Below are 15,339 nucleotides of genomic sequence, written 5' to 3'. Positions count from 1 at the left end.
TTTTGGTATTGCCATCAGTGCTGTCCAGCTTTCTTCAGCAATCTTTTCTAAGTCATGTATTTGTAAAGTTACTGGTGATGGAATAAGACAGGGACTAACAGAAAGACAGAATGCTTCCCCTATGCAAACCATGATAAGGGTTTTCTTAGAAAACTTAGAAAACCCTTTTTTTCGTAGAAAACAAGCAAAAATGGAAACAAACTCCAGACGTGCTGTACCAAATCCTACAAAGTCCTAAGCATGCTGCATTACTGAATTTGACCCATTGAAGTAATTAAATATTCTTCCTTACAGCACTGAGCCCTCACTGAGAAAACTCACTGTGGCCTAAATGAGATCACTTGTTTTATGCAGAAATCTCTTTCTTAGCTTCTATCTTGATCAAAATGATCATTTACTTACCAGTGAGAAGACATAAATTAGTTTAAGTAGCTCATAATACTGGCACTGCAGCAGAAGAGAACTGTTCCAGTAGGTTCAATGATTGTATATGCAATAGAGAAATTACAGGGTTAAATTTTAGAAAATAATTAATGCCTAATACAGATGGAGAGCAATGCTTCAAATGAAACTGGGGAGAGGGAAGAGTTGCTTCATTTAAATTATTTTAAAATCTTGTAGCATGAGGAACCACACTGTTCTGCAGGGCCAGAAGTGGAGAAATTCCCACCACAGCAGGTACCTTCAGCTTCTCACAGGACTGCTCCTCTGAGGCCTTTTAACAACTGAGAAATGCACATGACAGACCCTAATACACTCACTCAGTCTCTCACCTCTGTTTTGCCTCTTCTGTCCCACTCATTACACCAGACTACCCAGGTGTCTTTAATTAGAGATGCTGGACTAGTAAGTCTTTTTGTAGGGATCTTGATATGGATGAGCACAAGTAATACAGACGGCATGCTCTGCCATATATTAAGTACAGCACAAAAAGACTGGGTTTGAATCTCATGAGTATAGGTTTGTGATTTTATCCACACAACATCTCTCAGGGAGATTTACAGTGAACAGTAAAGTAGTCATGAAAATGAAATTAAGCACTGATGTGTGTGCTGTCCCCACTAATTAGGCTGAGAGCAATCAGAGCAGAAAAGTGTGATCACCTAAACTTGTGCAATTCTGAGATTCTGCAATTCTTAGTTTCCCTTGATCATGTTCCTGAATAAAAACCTGCTTCTAAAATCTCATCCCAGTTCATACTGCTTGGTATTTTGTAAGGCAGAGCACATCCTGAGTTGGCCTCTGTGGTTTGGAAGACCTCACACAGGAGAAAGCCAGAAGTGCCAAACTTTAATTAAAGCACATTTGACTGGTAATTCCCATAATCCTTTTAATAGGGGCATTCAGCACAGAAATCAGAATTTCTTTGTTATTAAAGCCTTCCTAATTCAAAGAGGTTAGTAGAGGACTGCCAGGCCAGCCTGTGCTTGCACATGGCAGTTTCCACCTGCTGCTTCTGATGGGAGTCTCAGGCAAACTCTGGAGACTCTGGGTGAATAATGAGCCCAGCAGTGCAATAGGTGGTAGGACTGTACAGGCTGGAAGCAGAAAATGGGGTTTTGTGGCCCTATATGGTAATGAAGACAATGTCAACAGCCAGGAGGTCTTCATTTGTGTCAGCCTTTCACTCCTTGCCCTCTCTCCCACACCCAGCAACAACAGTGCCGAGATGGCCGCGGTGTACTACGAGCGCATTGATGTGGAAGGCCACCACTATGGCCCTTCGTCCCAGCAGCGGAAGAATGCTCTGAAGGAAGTGGACAAAGCCTTGAGCAACATGATCTCACTCATCAAGGTGAGTGGCATCCATAAACTCAGCTCCAGGGTGCCTACAGAAAAGGCTTTTAAAACTGGTCTTTGTGGCACTGCTGAGAGTCTATTTAATACCTGTAACTGAATGCAGTGGCTGTAAATTTTTATTTCCTGAGAAACAGGCTACTGAGGTCATGTGGAAGTCAAGGCACCATTACCCTGATTATTATTGTCATTGATGGCATTATAACCCTCCTGGTGGATTTATACCAGTAGCCCCAGGAAGCCACAAACCAATATACGTGTTTCTCTGTTTATGACTTGTGTTGCCAGCTGAACTTTATTGTAGGCAAAGGAATCAAAATTGTGTGTTTCCTAAGGTTTGTGGAATCAGACGATTAACTTTTATAGTGGTTTTTATGACAGTATCCAGAACTCTGTACTTTAAACTTAGTTTTAAAGAAGCATTATTGAAATGATTTTGCAGCGAGAAAATCTTTTGGGTAAATGGCAACTCTATGAATATTTCTGACAATGATAAATGCATGTTGGGGTTTTTATGTGTTTCAGTGAAGAGAGGAATATGTATCTTCAATTTCACTAAATATTAAAAGCTCTAATGCTAAGTGCTCATGTTTGGGAAAGAGAATGGTATCATAGCAAAATTGCTGTGTGGCCTTGTTTTGGAAAAACTCTGGCGCGAACCTCTCAGACTGTTCCAGAGCAGCAAGTAAAAGTGGAGCACCATTACATGTGGTGGCAAAGCACATTGCAGGGTGTTCATGGATATGATCCTTCTGGTTAACTTCCACAGAATCAGTGGAGGTCAAAAGGTGATGTAAATTTTCCAGCAGGCACAGACAGTACAAAGCTCTTACATGGCCCTAAAAGTTGTTGTGCGCTTTCTTCACAGAGCAAAGGCCTTCAGAATGATATCAATGTCCTCCTCTTCTCTGATCATGGGATGACAGACATCTCTTGGACAGATAAAGTGATTGAGCTGAAAAAACATATCAATATGAGTGATACCATACAAATGAAGGACCGAGGTCCTGTTGTGAGCCTCTGGCCATCTCCAGAGAAGCATGCAGAAGTGAGTACAGCCTAGTTGTACCTCTCAGCTTTGTATTTTCTTAGTTTTTATGCCAATTGTGTCTTCTGTTTTCTCTAAACATGCAAATACTGCTCTCAGAGATGTGTGCAAAAATCAGCTCTTGTCAGGAGTGAGACTTGGATCCTATGACACCCTTGTGATGCTGGTTTCCAAAGGAAAGTCACACCAGGAAAATTAAAAAGCATGAACTTTCATTGTTATATGGCAAGGACATGAGCTTTTAAACCCCACCCCCATTAACTTCTGATAAATAGCTAAAAGATTTTAGCTCAAAATGCACTTTTAGGATTTTATATGTATTAGTCAATTTATTGACACTTTAGGTAGGATTTTCAAATTATCTGAAGCAGGTTCAGGCACTCATATTCCAGTAAACTCCCACTGAGAAACCAACTCCATTAGACAAGAATTGCAAAAAATATTATTTTACAGTACTTTCCTTGGAGGAAATTTTGATGAAGCATATTGGATTGAGTCAACTGTAAAAGCTCAATCCTAGAACTTCAGGGTTTTAAGGGATAAATTAAAACAACAGAGAAAAGGTTTGGAAAGCACTTGGAAAAGAATGAAAACGTAATTTCTCTGACTAATAGAGTAGTACATTATAGTCTAACCAGAAACCAATGCATGAGAAGTCATTACTGCTGTCCTCAGAATATAGGTGAGTGGATGTGCAAAATGGAAAAGCCATTCCCCAGACAAATAGTTTTGGTTTCTACATTATATTTTATCCAGTTACAGTATATTATAACTTGTGCAATTTTTAAAAAGAGAATATTTGCTGATCTTTGCACCCAAATGGTCTCTTCAGGAATTGTGTGTCTGTGATATTGTGAACATTTCAAATAAGTGCCAGAACTGAAAGCTGGCTTAAAGGCATGCATGAGCAATTCACTCACAAGTGCATCACAGGGGATCACAGCACTGATATGCTTAACTCAGAGCTCCCTGTTTTTGTAGGCCAGACCTTCAAACAAGGGTAAGTTGCAACTTCACACAGTTATGGGGTTTCATCCCACAAAGCTCTTCAGCACATGCTTTTCTCTCATTAAACAGCCTAATATACCTAAGGAGAATAAAGTACAATGACTTATACTATGGTTTTGTTTCCTTCCTTCATTTCTTTTTAGGATTTCTTACTGGAGGGCTGCTTTTTAAGCAAAATAAAGTCAGTTTTCAGTTTCCCAATAGCTAGATTCTCTATTTCTAATGAATTTTAAGGAGCATGTTTATGAGTTGGAGATATTATAACATATTAATTTAATCTCTAAGAATTACCCCATTTCCAAGTACTGGTGACCACTCTCTAGCCCCAGTCACAGTGGGAGGAATTGTGCCATCACACCCTGGTGCTGTCCTTATGGTCATTGCACATCAGCGCACATATCTGGCACACATACACACACACAGGGATGACTTAGCTGAAAGGCAAGTGAAAAACCTTTCATTCTTTGAAGAATTGAGCTATTTATTCCTGAAGATTATTTATATTTAACTTGTTAAAGAACAATATAGTCTGCAGACTCCAATAGCTACCTTCTCTTTGGCATATGAACATCTTTTTCAGGCATTTAAAATCTATTTTCTGAATAATTTGGGGTGTAATGACATTTGTGTGATTATATTCCAGACAGTACGATTAATATTAATAAACCACTTGCATGGCACTGTGCAGATTCAAAGCTGCAGGCTTTGGCTAATTAATCTCACATCAGATAACTAACGAAGCAGATAACTGAGCACTATCAATGTCTTGATAGCGATTGACTGGGTAAGTGCAAGAAACACAGGTGAGGTGACATTCATTCTGCACTCCAGAGCACAAAGAGGGTATGAGTGGAAGACACTCAAGATGATATTGCTTTTTCACATCTGTACACAGTCCACATGGTTCCTTTGAGTGTCTCACCACTTCACTCACTGCCTCCTGTGAAGGTGTGGTTTCTCCTGGTCTGTTTCTGTAGGCCGGTACACTCACATGTATACATTTGTGAATGTGTGTATTATAAATACATATAATACATGAATTCATGCATTCCTATGCATTTTATGATCTGAGTTTTCAGAATCTCCTAAGGCACATAAACAGGTTTTGTCCAGCCATGATCTTCAGACAAGCAAAGTCTTGGTTTTAATGGGCAGATAATTAGCCATTACAGGGGATTAGCCATCTTGCAAGTTCAGGTGTTTACATGTACCCATGAGTGTATTTATGATCTTTACAGCCATATGTTGTCCTAACATTCATCTGTTTTGCAGATATACCAAAAATTGAAAGCTGTGGAACACATGGATGTTTATAACATACAGGATATTCCAAACAGATTTTTCTACAAAAAAGGAAAATTTGTGTCTCCACTAACTCTCGTGGCTGAAGAAGGATGGTTCATAGTAGAGGTAAAGTATAGAAGCAAAATACTTAGACAGGAGTGTCAAAATGTACAATATATTGCTGATCATTGAGTTAAAGTCAATAGACTCACTACAAAACTAATGTCAAATTCTTTTGTGTGCTTAAAAGAACTTAAAGGTATTGCAGCTATACTAAAGGCAGACAGTTAAATAGTCGAGATGCCTCTTTTTTCTCTGTTGACATAATGCAGTAGTTCTTGTTTTTCACATTCCAGTTTTGTTGCCTTACTCTTCTTCCCCCTGCCATCTCAGGCACAAAAAGAGTGTTTCCATTTCAAGTCCTTATTATCCCTCCACTCAGCAGTACCTTGTGGCAACTTTTCCTTCTGCCTGGCTTTCCTCCCATCAGACTGTCCTAAAAATGCCCCATTTCTCCCAAGCCCACCAGTCTCAAAAGGGTCAGACTGGAGATTTACTCCTCTGAGATGCCCAGTGCACACACCAAAAACCTGGGAACTTGTTTAGCAGAGAACCCAGGCATTAAGAGATTTTTTTATACTAACTTATTTTCTTACTATAAATTGTTGTTATTTTGTGCTTGTGTCACTACTGGGCACCTCCACATTACAGATAGTAATTGCAGTTCAGCGCAGCTCAGAGGGTGAGATAACTTTGTATCTTCTAAGGAGGTAAACTGAGCAGTGGTGTTAAGTGATTTGCCCAAGGCCATACGTACCTTAAGTTGGCAACAGAACCAAGAAGTCCTGGGTTTCTTTCATGTCCCACCATAGTCAGTGCACTTTGTTGTCTTGCAGGTTATTGTAACTCAGCTGAGCATCTTCTTTCATGGCCTTCAGAGCTATTGCTCACCAAGCTTTGCTCAGCACAGTCCACACTACCACATTTCTCACTACCCAACCTGAATTTAGCATAATAGTTTCTACAGCTAGATAAAAATGCATCTCTAAAAAAAACTGTTGGCTTTTAAATACAGCTGGGTGAGTACCACATTTCTGATTAAAAAAAAAAAAAGTATAAAAAGCCAGAGTTAAGATTTAGACAGGTAAAATCAGAATCTGAAACATTTTCTCCAAAATTATTTTAAAAAATTACAACTAAACTCTTTTGTACAAAAGTTCAAAACAGAACATTTTTACATATTCTGTAGAAAATAAAAAAGCACTTAAAAATCATTGAAACTCTGACAAACCTTAATAACAGTGCAGCAAACACTGCTGCTATGATAATTATTTCTGTCTCTCTGCCCATTCCTTCCCATTGTTTCTGATTTTCAAGAATGTCCTCTCATTAATGCTGTCAGATTTTCCTTCTCTTTGGTACATTTTCATTATCTGTGAATGGGATATGAAAATGAAAGTTTCCTGTCATGTTTTTAAAGAAATGATTGAGCCTTCTATTATACTTCCTGCCCAAACCACTGAAGAGAGGATGTGCAGCTCTTCCCTGTCATGCTCCCAAGGTTTTTAACTCTCTCTTGGCTAGTGGATAGCTAAAAGCTGTTTGAAAAAGGGGATTTTGTTGGTGATGGTTTTTGAAAGAGACAAAGGGGTTGTGTCTGGAAAGCTGTTTTCCTTATCATGGAGCATAGGAACTAAAGGCCATCTACAGTTTGGTTAAAGCAGGGCGAGGAGGGATTTCACACTGTATCAAAGCTGATCTGCTCGTATCACCTTGTTCCCTTCACACGAGTGAGTGGCCCCCATTCTTTGGGCCTAAGATACCCCGGCTGCTCTTCTGGGCAACGATGTGTGCTAGCCCTCAGGACTGCAAGATCACTCTGTACCCATCCCAGTGTACTTTCCCAGCATTTAGACATCACTTGAAGCACATTTCCTAAACATGCCCACTCAGGCAAAAGTCCATTGTCCACAGTCTCAGAAATGCTTGTTTCATCTTTGACAAGGATTGTTAGCCCAGGCTAGCAATGAGTACTCATGTCTGAGTATGAAAATTACATCTCAGACAAATTCCCCATCCCATTTGGACTTGCAAGGCCGGCATATTGGTGTGGTGCCAGTGCTCTGGCCCCAAAGAAGCCCCAGGAGCTTGTGGGGTTTGCTGTAAGGCACAGCCTGATGCTCCAGAAGGGCAGTGCTGGGATGCTTGAACAGCCCTGTCCCTCAAGCTACTGCTGTTAGTGTCTCCATTTCCTGAGCTCTCACTTCAGCTGCAGTTATGAAAGTCAGCAGTATGTTTTCTGACTCAGCTGGCACCAAAGATGATGGAAATGACTGTGCCTTTGCACATTCTGCTGCGAGTAGGTGTTTCCTGATGTCTGTGTGGGTTATGGAAAGCACACTACCTCCTTCTGCATTTGATATTTCTGGAGAAGCAACTGTATCCAGGACATCTGCTAGGGCCATGGAGTGGTGTAGGTATGGCAATGTTACGATGCTGCCAAAGAACCATCACAAATTTAGTGTGACTTCACTTGTCTGAAGTATTCCTAATGCTGTACATGTTGCCTGGTGGCAAGCAACACACTTAATCCCCAGGAATCACTGGAAGCTGCAGCATAAGGAAGTACTATGGTAGGAAGATGAGAAGTCTGCTCCTTGGCTTGCTCTGAGCAGGGAAATAGATGGGAACAGGAAAAAAAATTTGGTAGCTAAAATAGTTTAATTTAATCTGGAACAGATTACCCAGAGAAACTGTGGAGTCGCTCTCACTGGAAATATTCAAGAACTGTCTGGATGCAATGTGATCTAGGACAACTCTGCTTGAGTAGGGAGGTTGGACCAGATGATCCACTGTGATCTCTTCCAAACTGACCCATTCTGTAGTATTCTGGAATTATCTGGTACACCTGTCGAGTATAACATATGAAGAAACAGGGGATTCTCCTGGAAAATAGTTAGAAGAGCTACACCTCTCAGTCATCACTTTTGCTGTCCTCAGTGCACAATCAATTTTCTTTCTTAAGGAAGAAGACAAAAATCAGACAAAATAAATGTTTATAAAAGGAAAGGGATCCTCAGTTAATCTGCTTCACCATCTGCAGATCTGCAGCAATATTTGCCCAAAGTGGGAATGTAGGAAACTCTTCTGGGGCATCTTCTGTCCTGTGCCTGAGTGTGAGGACCAGACCTGGACACTCTAGAGGACTGTCTGCAGCTCCTTCTCTGTAATTATCAGAGAAATTAATGTCATGGGTCTGATGAACTATCAGTTGATGTTCTTTGTTTAAGTGAAATTCCTGACATTGTTCTGGGGTAATGTGCAGTGCCACATCTGTCTGCTGCTATCCCTAAGGAGCATGGGACAGGAAAAACTCATGGACAGGTTGATCAGCTCCTAGGGACTGCTGCTCTGACAAATATGACACTGTCATAGGTAAGAGCTGTTAATACAAAGCAGGAGAAAGGAAGGAAGGAATTTAAAACAGCATCTTAAGTGCAATATGGGCTAGAAAGAAAAAAATTTATAACAACAATTAATAAAGCAGAGATCCACTGAGCAAGGAAATAGAATCTAGGCCACAGAGAGTGTGACTGTCTCAGGTCAGAGCCAGTGTTCCTTGGAACAAACCTCATTGCTTTAATATGAAAACAAGTAGAGAGAAGATATAATAATTAGAAAATACCTAGTAAGGGTGATATTTGTATTGTTAGGCTTACCAGCCAAATAGAGCAAAAATGACTTATTTTTCTAAGGTGTCAATGGCATGTGGGGCAGAACAACACCCCAGCAAACCCACTGGGAAGTGCATGGTGCTGGGTGGAAGAGCTGTGCTGCAGGCATGGGGAGAGGGATAGCACCTTGCTGACACGTGTCACATATGACTGTGGTACTTTGTGCTTGTCTCCCAGCTGGGAGGTGGTTACTCACTGTGACAGCAAAGCCATGGGGCTTGGAGTGGTGTAGGTATGGCAATGCCCCTCCTGGGATGAGCTCCTGTGCAGGTCACAGCACAGTGTGGAGGGCTGATGGGGTAGAACAGCACATGGAGACACAACACAGCATCCCACAGTGCCCCAGCACAGCCCAGCAGGCAGGCACTAACCACTCTCTGCTGTTGTCACCCAGAGCAGGGACAAGCTGCCCTACTGGGAGAATGGGACGGGGAAGAAGGAGGCCTGGCAGAATGGCTGGCATGGCTATGACAATGAGCTCATGGACATGAGAGGCTTCTTCCTTGCATATGGACCAGGTACAATGCCATCATCCCTGGTGTTCTACTTCCCCTGCAGCCCCATGGTCCTCACCCCTGCATCCCTGTGGCCCCTGGCACATCAGGACCCTGATGTAGCACTCTGCGACACCCAAAAATTACAAATAGATGGCAGGATTTCCTCACTATGGAGGGTTTGTTGTACTGCACCTATTTTATAGCTGAAGAAACAAGGCAGAGAGATGTGAAGGGATTTGGTCAACCTCTCTCTGATGTCCCAGTGCAGTTACTATCTCTTTGCCCTGTTTTCCTAAATTTTGGCCTAAACTTTCAATTCTATTTGAAACACATGAATCCTGCTTTTGTTGGGGGATTCAGACTCACTATAGCACTTCCTTTGGGAAGGTTGCAGCATACCTCACGCACCTGTCTGATGGGCAGACACAAAACTCCTGGTTTCCACTTCATCAGGCCCTTTAAACAGGGCAGAGCACCAGGCTGCAACTGCAGACAGGAGTGAAAAGCAGAATGTGCAACACAATTATGTCAGGCTATTATGTCTATCAAGCACATACAAGTAAAGTAGCTCCTGTACCTAAAAATTCACGTATTTTTTTAGTTTTTAGGTTTTTCTAGTTCAATTTGGTTTTTAGAATAAAATTGGTCTAGAAGTAAAAATAATGAATAAAATTGTTTAAAATATTTTTGCTGAACTACATTGTAAATTACATAGCATGCCACATTCTAGCCTGGTGAGTGAGTCCCAATAAAGGCAAAGGAACCCTTTCCCCCCCAGCACCCCACATTTCAGGGACTGAGCCCAAGTTGCATAATGCCAACTCCTCTCTTTTGCCTGCAGATTTCAGATCCAACTACCGAGCGCCTCCCATCAGATCCGTGGATGTTTACAACATCATGTGCCACTTGGCAGGAGTACAGCCAGTGCCCAACAATGGCTCCTGGTCCAGGGTGGAGTGCATGCTCCGAAACACAGCCCCCTTGGCACCACTCCCCCCGTGCAGCAGCTGTGTCCTGGCATTAGCTCTGCTCTCCCTGTTCACCAGGCAGATCTCCTTACTGTGATTCCTGAACAGTGTCAGTCAGTGTCACCAGCAACTCCATCCTTCTCCGTTTGTTTTTTTAAAGTTCTTCTTTTGAATAATAGCTTCATTAATAGAGCGCTGTCCCCCACTCCTCCATTGTGCTCCACCAGGCATGAATCTGACCCATCCTGCATTTACAATGGTTTTAACATGAAGCCATGTTTTGTGCTGCTCCAAACACAGCCAGGGACAATGCTGTCACTCACCTAGATTTACAGCACTGGCAGAATCCTGGCTGGCTATTCACAAAGTTTTCTGGTGGGTGCACATGGGGATCTCTGAGCATCAAACACATCTCACGCCAGCATCTTTCACTGAGGAGCTCACCCTGGTTCGCCATATTGAGAAGTTCAGGAGTGGAGACCAACTTCTTTGCATTTAGCTGGGTTCATCCTGGTTCAGCCCTTCAGCTCCACCAGCAGCAGAGCCCCATCTCCTTACAGCACCAGCCAAGCCCTGTCTATACAGACACAGCTTTCAAAGAGCCAAGAGCTTTGCTGAGGGACCATGATGCCAAGAGAGGTGGGTCAGCAAGAAAGCAGTGAGAGCATCCTACTTCTTTCAGCCTTCCCTTTATTTTCACCGACATGAGTACTGGCTCTGCCCATTTCCAGGGCCAGGCTTTCCTCACAGACCACAGCAGAGGGGAGGGTTGGGAAAGACAAATGTGAAAGAAGTCCTTGACTTCAAAGCCAGTGGGAAAATGAATAGAAATCTGGACACACAAGGGTGAGGAGAGCATAGGATGAGGAAGCCTGGCATTTAACAGCCTCTCTGCTATTCCTGGTGAAGATATCATCCAATCACATTTTGATGTTTTATAGCCAAACGAATTTCTGAAGGCTTTTCAACACTTACTGCTCTTCCACCAGCTTTTGCTCTCTCTACCTCTGCCTGGTGATCAGCACATTTCCCTTTATTCTGCAGCAGGGAGAAAAGTCTACACTGATAGATCTCCCACTCTCCCAGCTAATCCTGGTGATTATTTCCACAATGGGCCATCAAGCACAAAGTTGTAACAGCAAAGTTAAATTAAACAGCAGGAGAGGATAGAGCTATTGCCAGAGGTGCCTTCAGGAGTGCACAGCACTTTGTTTGATACAGCTTTGAACCAGGAGCTTTCAGCAAGAAACTGCCTTTGGAAGGATTGAGGTCCCTCCCCATGTAAAACAAACCTCTAGGACTTACTACTCTTGTGGATCCAGAGACAAACACGACCTGGGTATGTGTGGTACAGTGCATTTAAGGGTGAATGATTACACTGTGGGGAAAAAAAACAAACACCAAATTAAACTTGACAAAAGACTTCTGTAATAGCTGTAAAGATTTATGTAATATATTTTTAAAGCTCAAGTGAACCATCAAATCAATTGGGAGAAAAATGGAAAAAATCAGGCTTTGTTATTAGACTGTTGAGTATAAAAGGCAATTTAGTGCTTTCGAAGCATTTGCAGTAGCTGTAAAACAAGCACCTATTGTTCAGAGTTCCCTGTTGCTCGTTAATGCACCAGGCTCAATGAAATCACTGGAGCAGATTTTTAAAGAAAAAAGATAAAAATTTTAAAAAATCAGCATAAAAGATAACCAAATTGCCAAGTTTTGCCTGAAAATCATCAGGATAGACACCATCAGTGCCTGCCAACCCCTCCACAATGTTCCATTTTAAGTCTTATCAGCAAGCAGAAGCCAAGGTCTTCTTAGAGAAGAGATGTTTCTAAAGGTATAAGGGTATATTCAGCTTCTCATACAAACAGAAATTGAAAATACCAAATTGGGTCCTTTGAGTTGTTCTATGGATGGCCCATGACACATGAAACCAACACATCCTTGTGAGTACTTTGTGTAACTCATTTTTGTCAGTGTCCATATGCAAATACTGAAGGGTAAATCCAATTGCAATATGATTTGTTTGACCTTAATGCAAGCATTTTGTGTATGGTAAAAGTTACTTGGTCTGTAAAAGGAAAATTTGATGGCAGACCTTCAAGGAGTTCACTAGCTTCAGGAAAACTACAGCTCATTATTTTTCTTCCTCAGAAATGTCATACCTCTGAATCAGTTCACGTTCTCATTCAAAAATCGAGTGTCTTAACTCTTGCCTATTTTTCTGTATACTATGCAATGGAGGTGGGTGTATTTTAAAACCTATTTCTGAATGATGTTTTTATACAATGACTGATTGCGAATGAGTGAATAATTCTAAAAATGGTGTTAGAAAAGGCACTTCTTTGTAAATAGTGTAAGACTTTTGAAGAAAAAAAAAAAAAAGCCCAAAACCTTCCCTTCAACACTTTGCCTTTCTTGTCTAATTGCTGCATCAAAGTGTGATAAACAGTGTTTGAAGCTTGTGCTGGTTAATTATCAGAAAGACGAATGATAACATTGTTTAGAAATGGCAAAGTTGTCAGCATGTAAATTAAGGACATTAAATGCATCACACAAGATGATGTAGCTTCTATATGCAGTCCTTTTTTCCAGATGTATTTCATTGTTTAACCTTTTAAGCATCCATTCAGGAGCATGTCATTCCCACTAGGCAATGGACATGACAAAACATTTTCCACTTCCTAGAAGAGAAGAGGTGAGCCCTGGATGCTCTTTCCAGACCCACTTTTCTAAGCCAACTGTGTCAACATCAGATCAGCTGTTTGCACAGAAATTAAGAGCATTGTCACTGGTAAGGGGCTGCACTAGGCTCAGGCTCTCCAGAGGCCCACTGTCCCACTGAGAGATGGTGCAAATGTCAACAAGACCTCAAAAACCAACACTACAGGCCTCAAGGACAAGGGGGCCCTACTCCACTCTAAGCTACACAAACCAACACGGCCCATGGAAGAGACTAATCTAATAGAAATAAGTCTCCAAGCCTATTCAGTAGAATTTATCTCCTTTTCCTTATGTTAACTGACCACAGAGCAGGGAGTGGATGATGGAGGAGGACCAGTGTAGATATGCCAATGAGTCCTTTGATTCACAGCAGGACTCCCTCTGAACCAGTAGCACTGCCAAGGTCTGCCAGAGGTGCTCCCCTCATGTTCCATGAACACGGGTCCTCAGAAAAGGAAGGTGCTGAGGGACTGCCTGCACAGGAATAAGAATCAGTCTGCTCCCCATGGCAGTGCCGAAAGTGGTAATTTCACAGCTAAATAAGTGGAGCCCTTTTTACCAATGACCTTGGTGGCCATGCAAATGTCATGACTGGCTAAGGCTCAGTGGGTGAGCCCTCCAGCATTCCTCCAGATGCAGCCTGCCTTGCCTGCACAGACTGCAGCCTTGTGGAGACAGTTCCTCATTGGCACAGACGCCGACCTGCACCCTTCACAAGTACAGAGACTTCGCAAATAAGGAGTGAATGAGAAGTTTTTGCTGTGCTGGTCATCTTCCTTATCTCCTAACTAATACATCACAATATATCACAAAATCACAGAGTATTCTAAATTGGAAGGAACCCACAAGAATCATCAAGTCCAGCTCCTGGCCCTTCACAGGACCATTTCCAAGAATCACACCACGTGGCCAAGAGTATTGTCCAAATGCTTCTTGAACTCTGTCAGGCTTGGTGCTGTGGCATCTGTCAAATATTAACCCATACACCTCAGGGCGAGATGCAGGCCAAGTGAGCTCTGGCCACTGGGAAGTGAAAGGCATTGGAAACGTCACATTATCATATTTCCTGCCTGGTGTGTCCCCAGCCCGGCCAGGTGTCTGCCCGAGATGCGGGAACGTCTTGTGCAGCCACACCGCCGCACCAAGGCTGCCGCATGCCCTCCGTGCTCCAGGAGCTCCACGTCTCTCCTGTACTGAGGAGCCCAGAAGGGGACACAGATGTTCCCACACGCTGCCTCTCCCCCTCGCTCCCCCGTTTTTGGCGCGGGCAGCCCGCCAGGCCGAGGCGCCGCGGCCGCAGCCCCTCAGGGCCCTCGGGCCGGAGAGCCCCGGGCCCGGCGCGGGTGCGCCCCCTGCCGGCCTGCCCGCAAACTGCACTCGGCACAAGAGCGAGCCTTGCCTTCAGTGAGGGGGGAGAGGACTGGGCCTTTGCCTTCCTTCTGCGTCCCTCATCGCAACTCTTCCTCTTTCTCCCCTCTAACTCTCCCGGTACCCTTTGTGCTAGGGCCGATTCCTCACCCCAAACCTGCCGCCTTCATGTAGCACTCTGGGCAAGCTTCCTACCTGCTCCTGCTCTTGTTTCCTGCTCCTGTTTCCACAGCAGGATGAGTGGGCAGAGCAAGAACTTCACGTGTACGTGGCCTAAATGATTCAAGAGAGGAACCAGCTGGATGTACTCCCCACTCTCAGGCTGCATCTCAAGCTGCCTTTGTTGTCATTACAGCCTGATCCCACTGGTGGGAAACAAAACAGATAAAAGCAGGAAGGGGAGAGAGCAGCGGGAGTTGCTCTGCCATTTGTGTCCACTTGCAGCTTGGCTGGAGGTTGAACGCGGCATCCTTGGGTCAGATGTCCCAGCAGTGGCACACTGCGAACTCTGAGCTTTTGTCAGAGCGGGGGAACTCCAACTAAAACAGTCACAGAGTGGGCTGAGGTGGGGGGAAATTCAGTGCCCACTTTGCACACCAGCACAGATCAGGGCTTACCTGAGCTCCAGGGAGCTGATTGTGATCCTCCCTTGGTCGCAGCAAATGAGGCATTTTAGTGTCAGTATTGTATCAGCCTTCAGGAGCGAGGGTCACCAGTGCATGCATAGATGATGTTCCTCTGTCCATCACCAAGGGGTTGCAGGCAGCCAGCCCCAAAATGTCAGCATTCTCTGCTGGGAATTCATGTCCAACCAATTTTCTGTGGCTGCCACAGTGGGCATTGACAGCTCTTGAGCAGCCTTCTGTTTTTCCCAAGAAATTAATAATACACTAAAACATTACTCATCACTT

At 43.3% G+C, this 15,339-nt stretch overlaps 1 protein-coding gene across 1 annotated transcript in view; it reads left to right on the top strand.

The window, feature by feature from the left end:
• Nucleotides 1-12,897, top strand: part of ENPP6 (ectonucleotide pyrophosphatase/phosphodiesterase 6) — a 31,775-nt gene extending 18,878 nt beyond the window's left edge. Inside the window, exons 4-8 of the mRNA XM_015625521.3 lie at nt 1,654-1,795; nt 2,666-2,845; nt 5,126-5,263; nt 9,266-9,389; nt 10,210-12,897. Of these exons, the coding sequence (XP_015481007.1) occupies nt 1,654-1,795; nt 2,666-2,845; nt 5,126-5,263; nt 9,266-9,389; nt 10,210-10,433 (808 nt within the window). The 3' untranslated portion in view covers nt 10,434-12,897. The remainder of the gene's footprint in view (nt 1-1,653; nt 1,796-2,665; nt 2,846-5,125; nt 5,264-9,265; nt 9,390-10,209) is intronic.
• The last annotated feature ends 2,442 nt before the right edge of the window (nt 12,898-15,339 follow it).

The sequence above is a fragment of the Parus major genome, chromosome 4 (genome assembly GCF_001522545.3).
Source record: "Parus major isolate Abel chromosome 4, Parus_major1.1, whole genome shotgun sequence".
In the NCBI taxonomy this organism is placed as follows: domain Eukaryota; kingdom Metazoa; phylum Chordata; class Aves; order Passeriformes; family Paridae; genus Parus; species Parus major.
The sequence above is the reverse complement of the archived record's forward strand: the minus strand, read 5'-3'. Positions and strand labels throughout refer to the sequence as shown.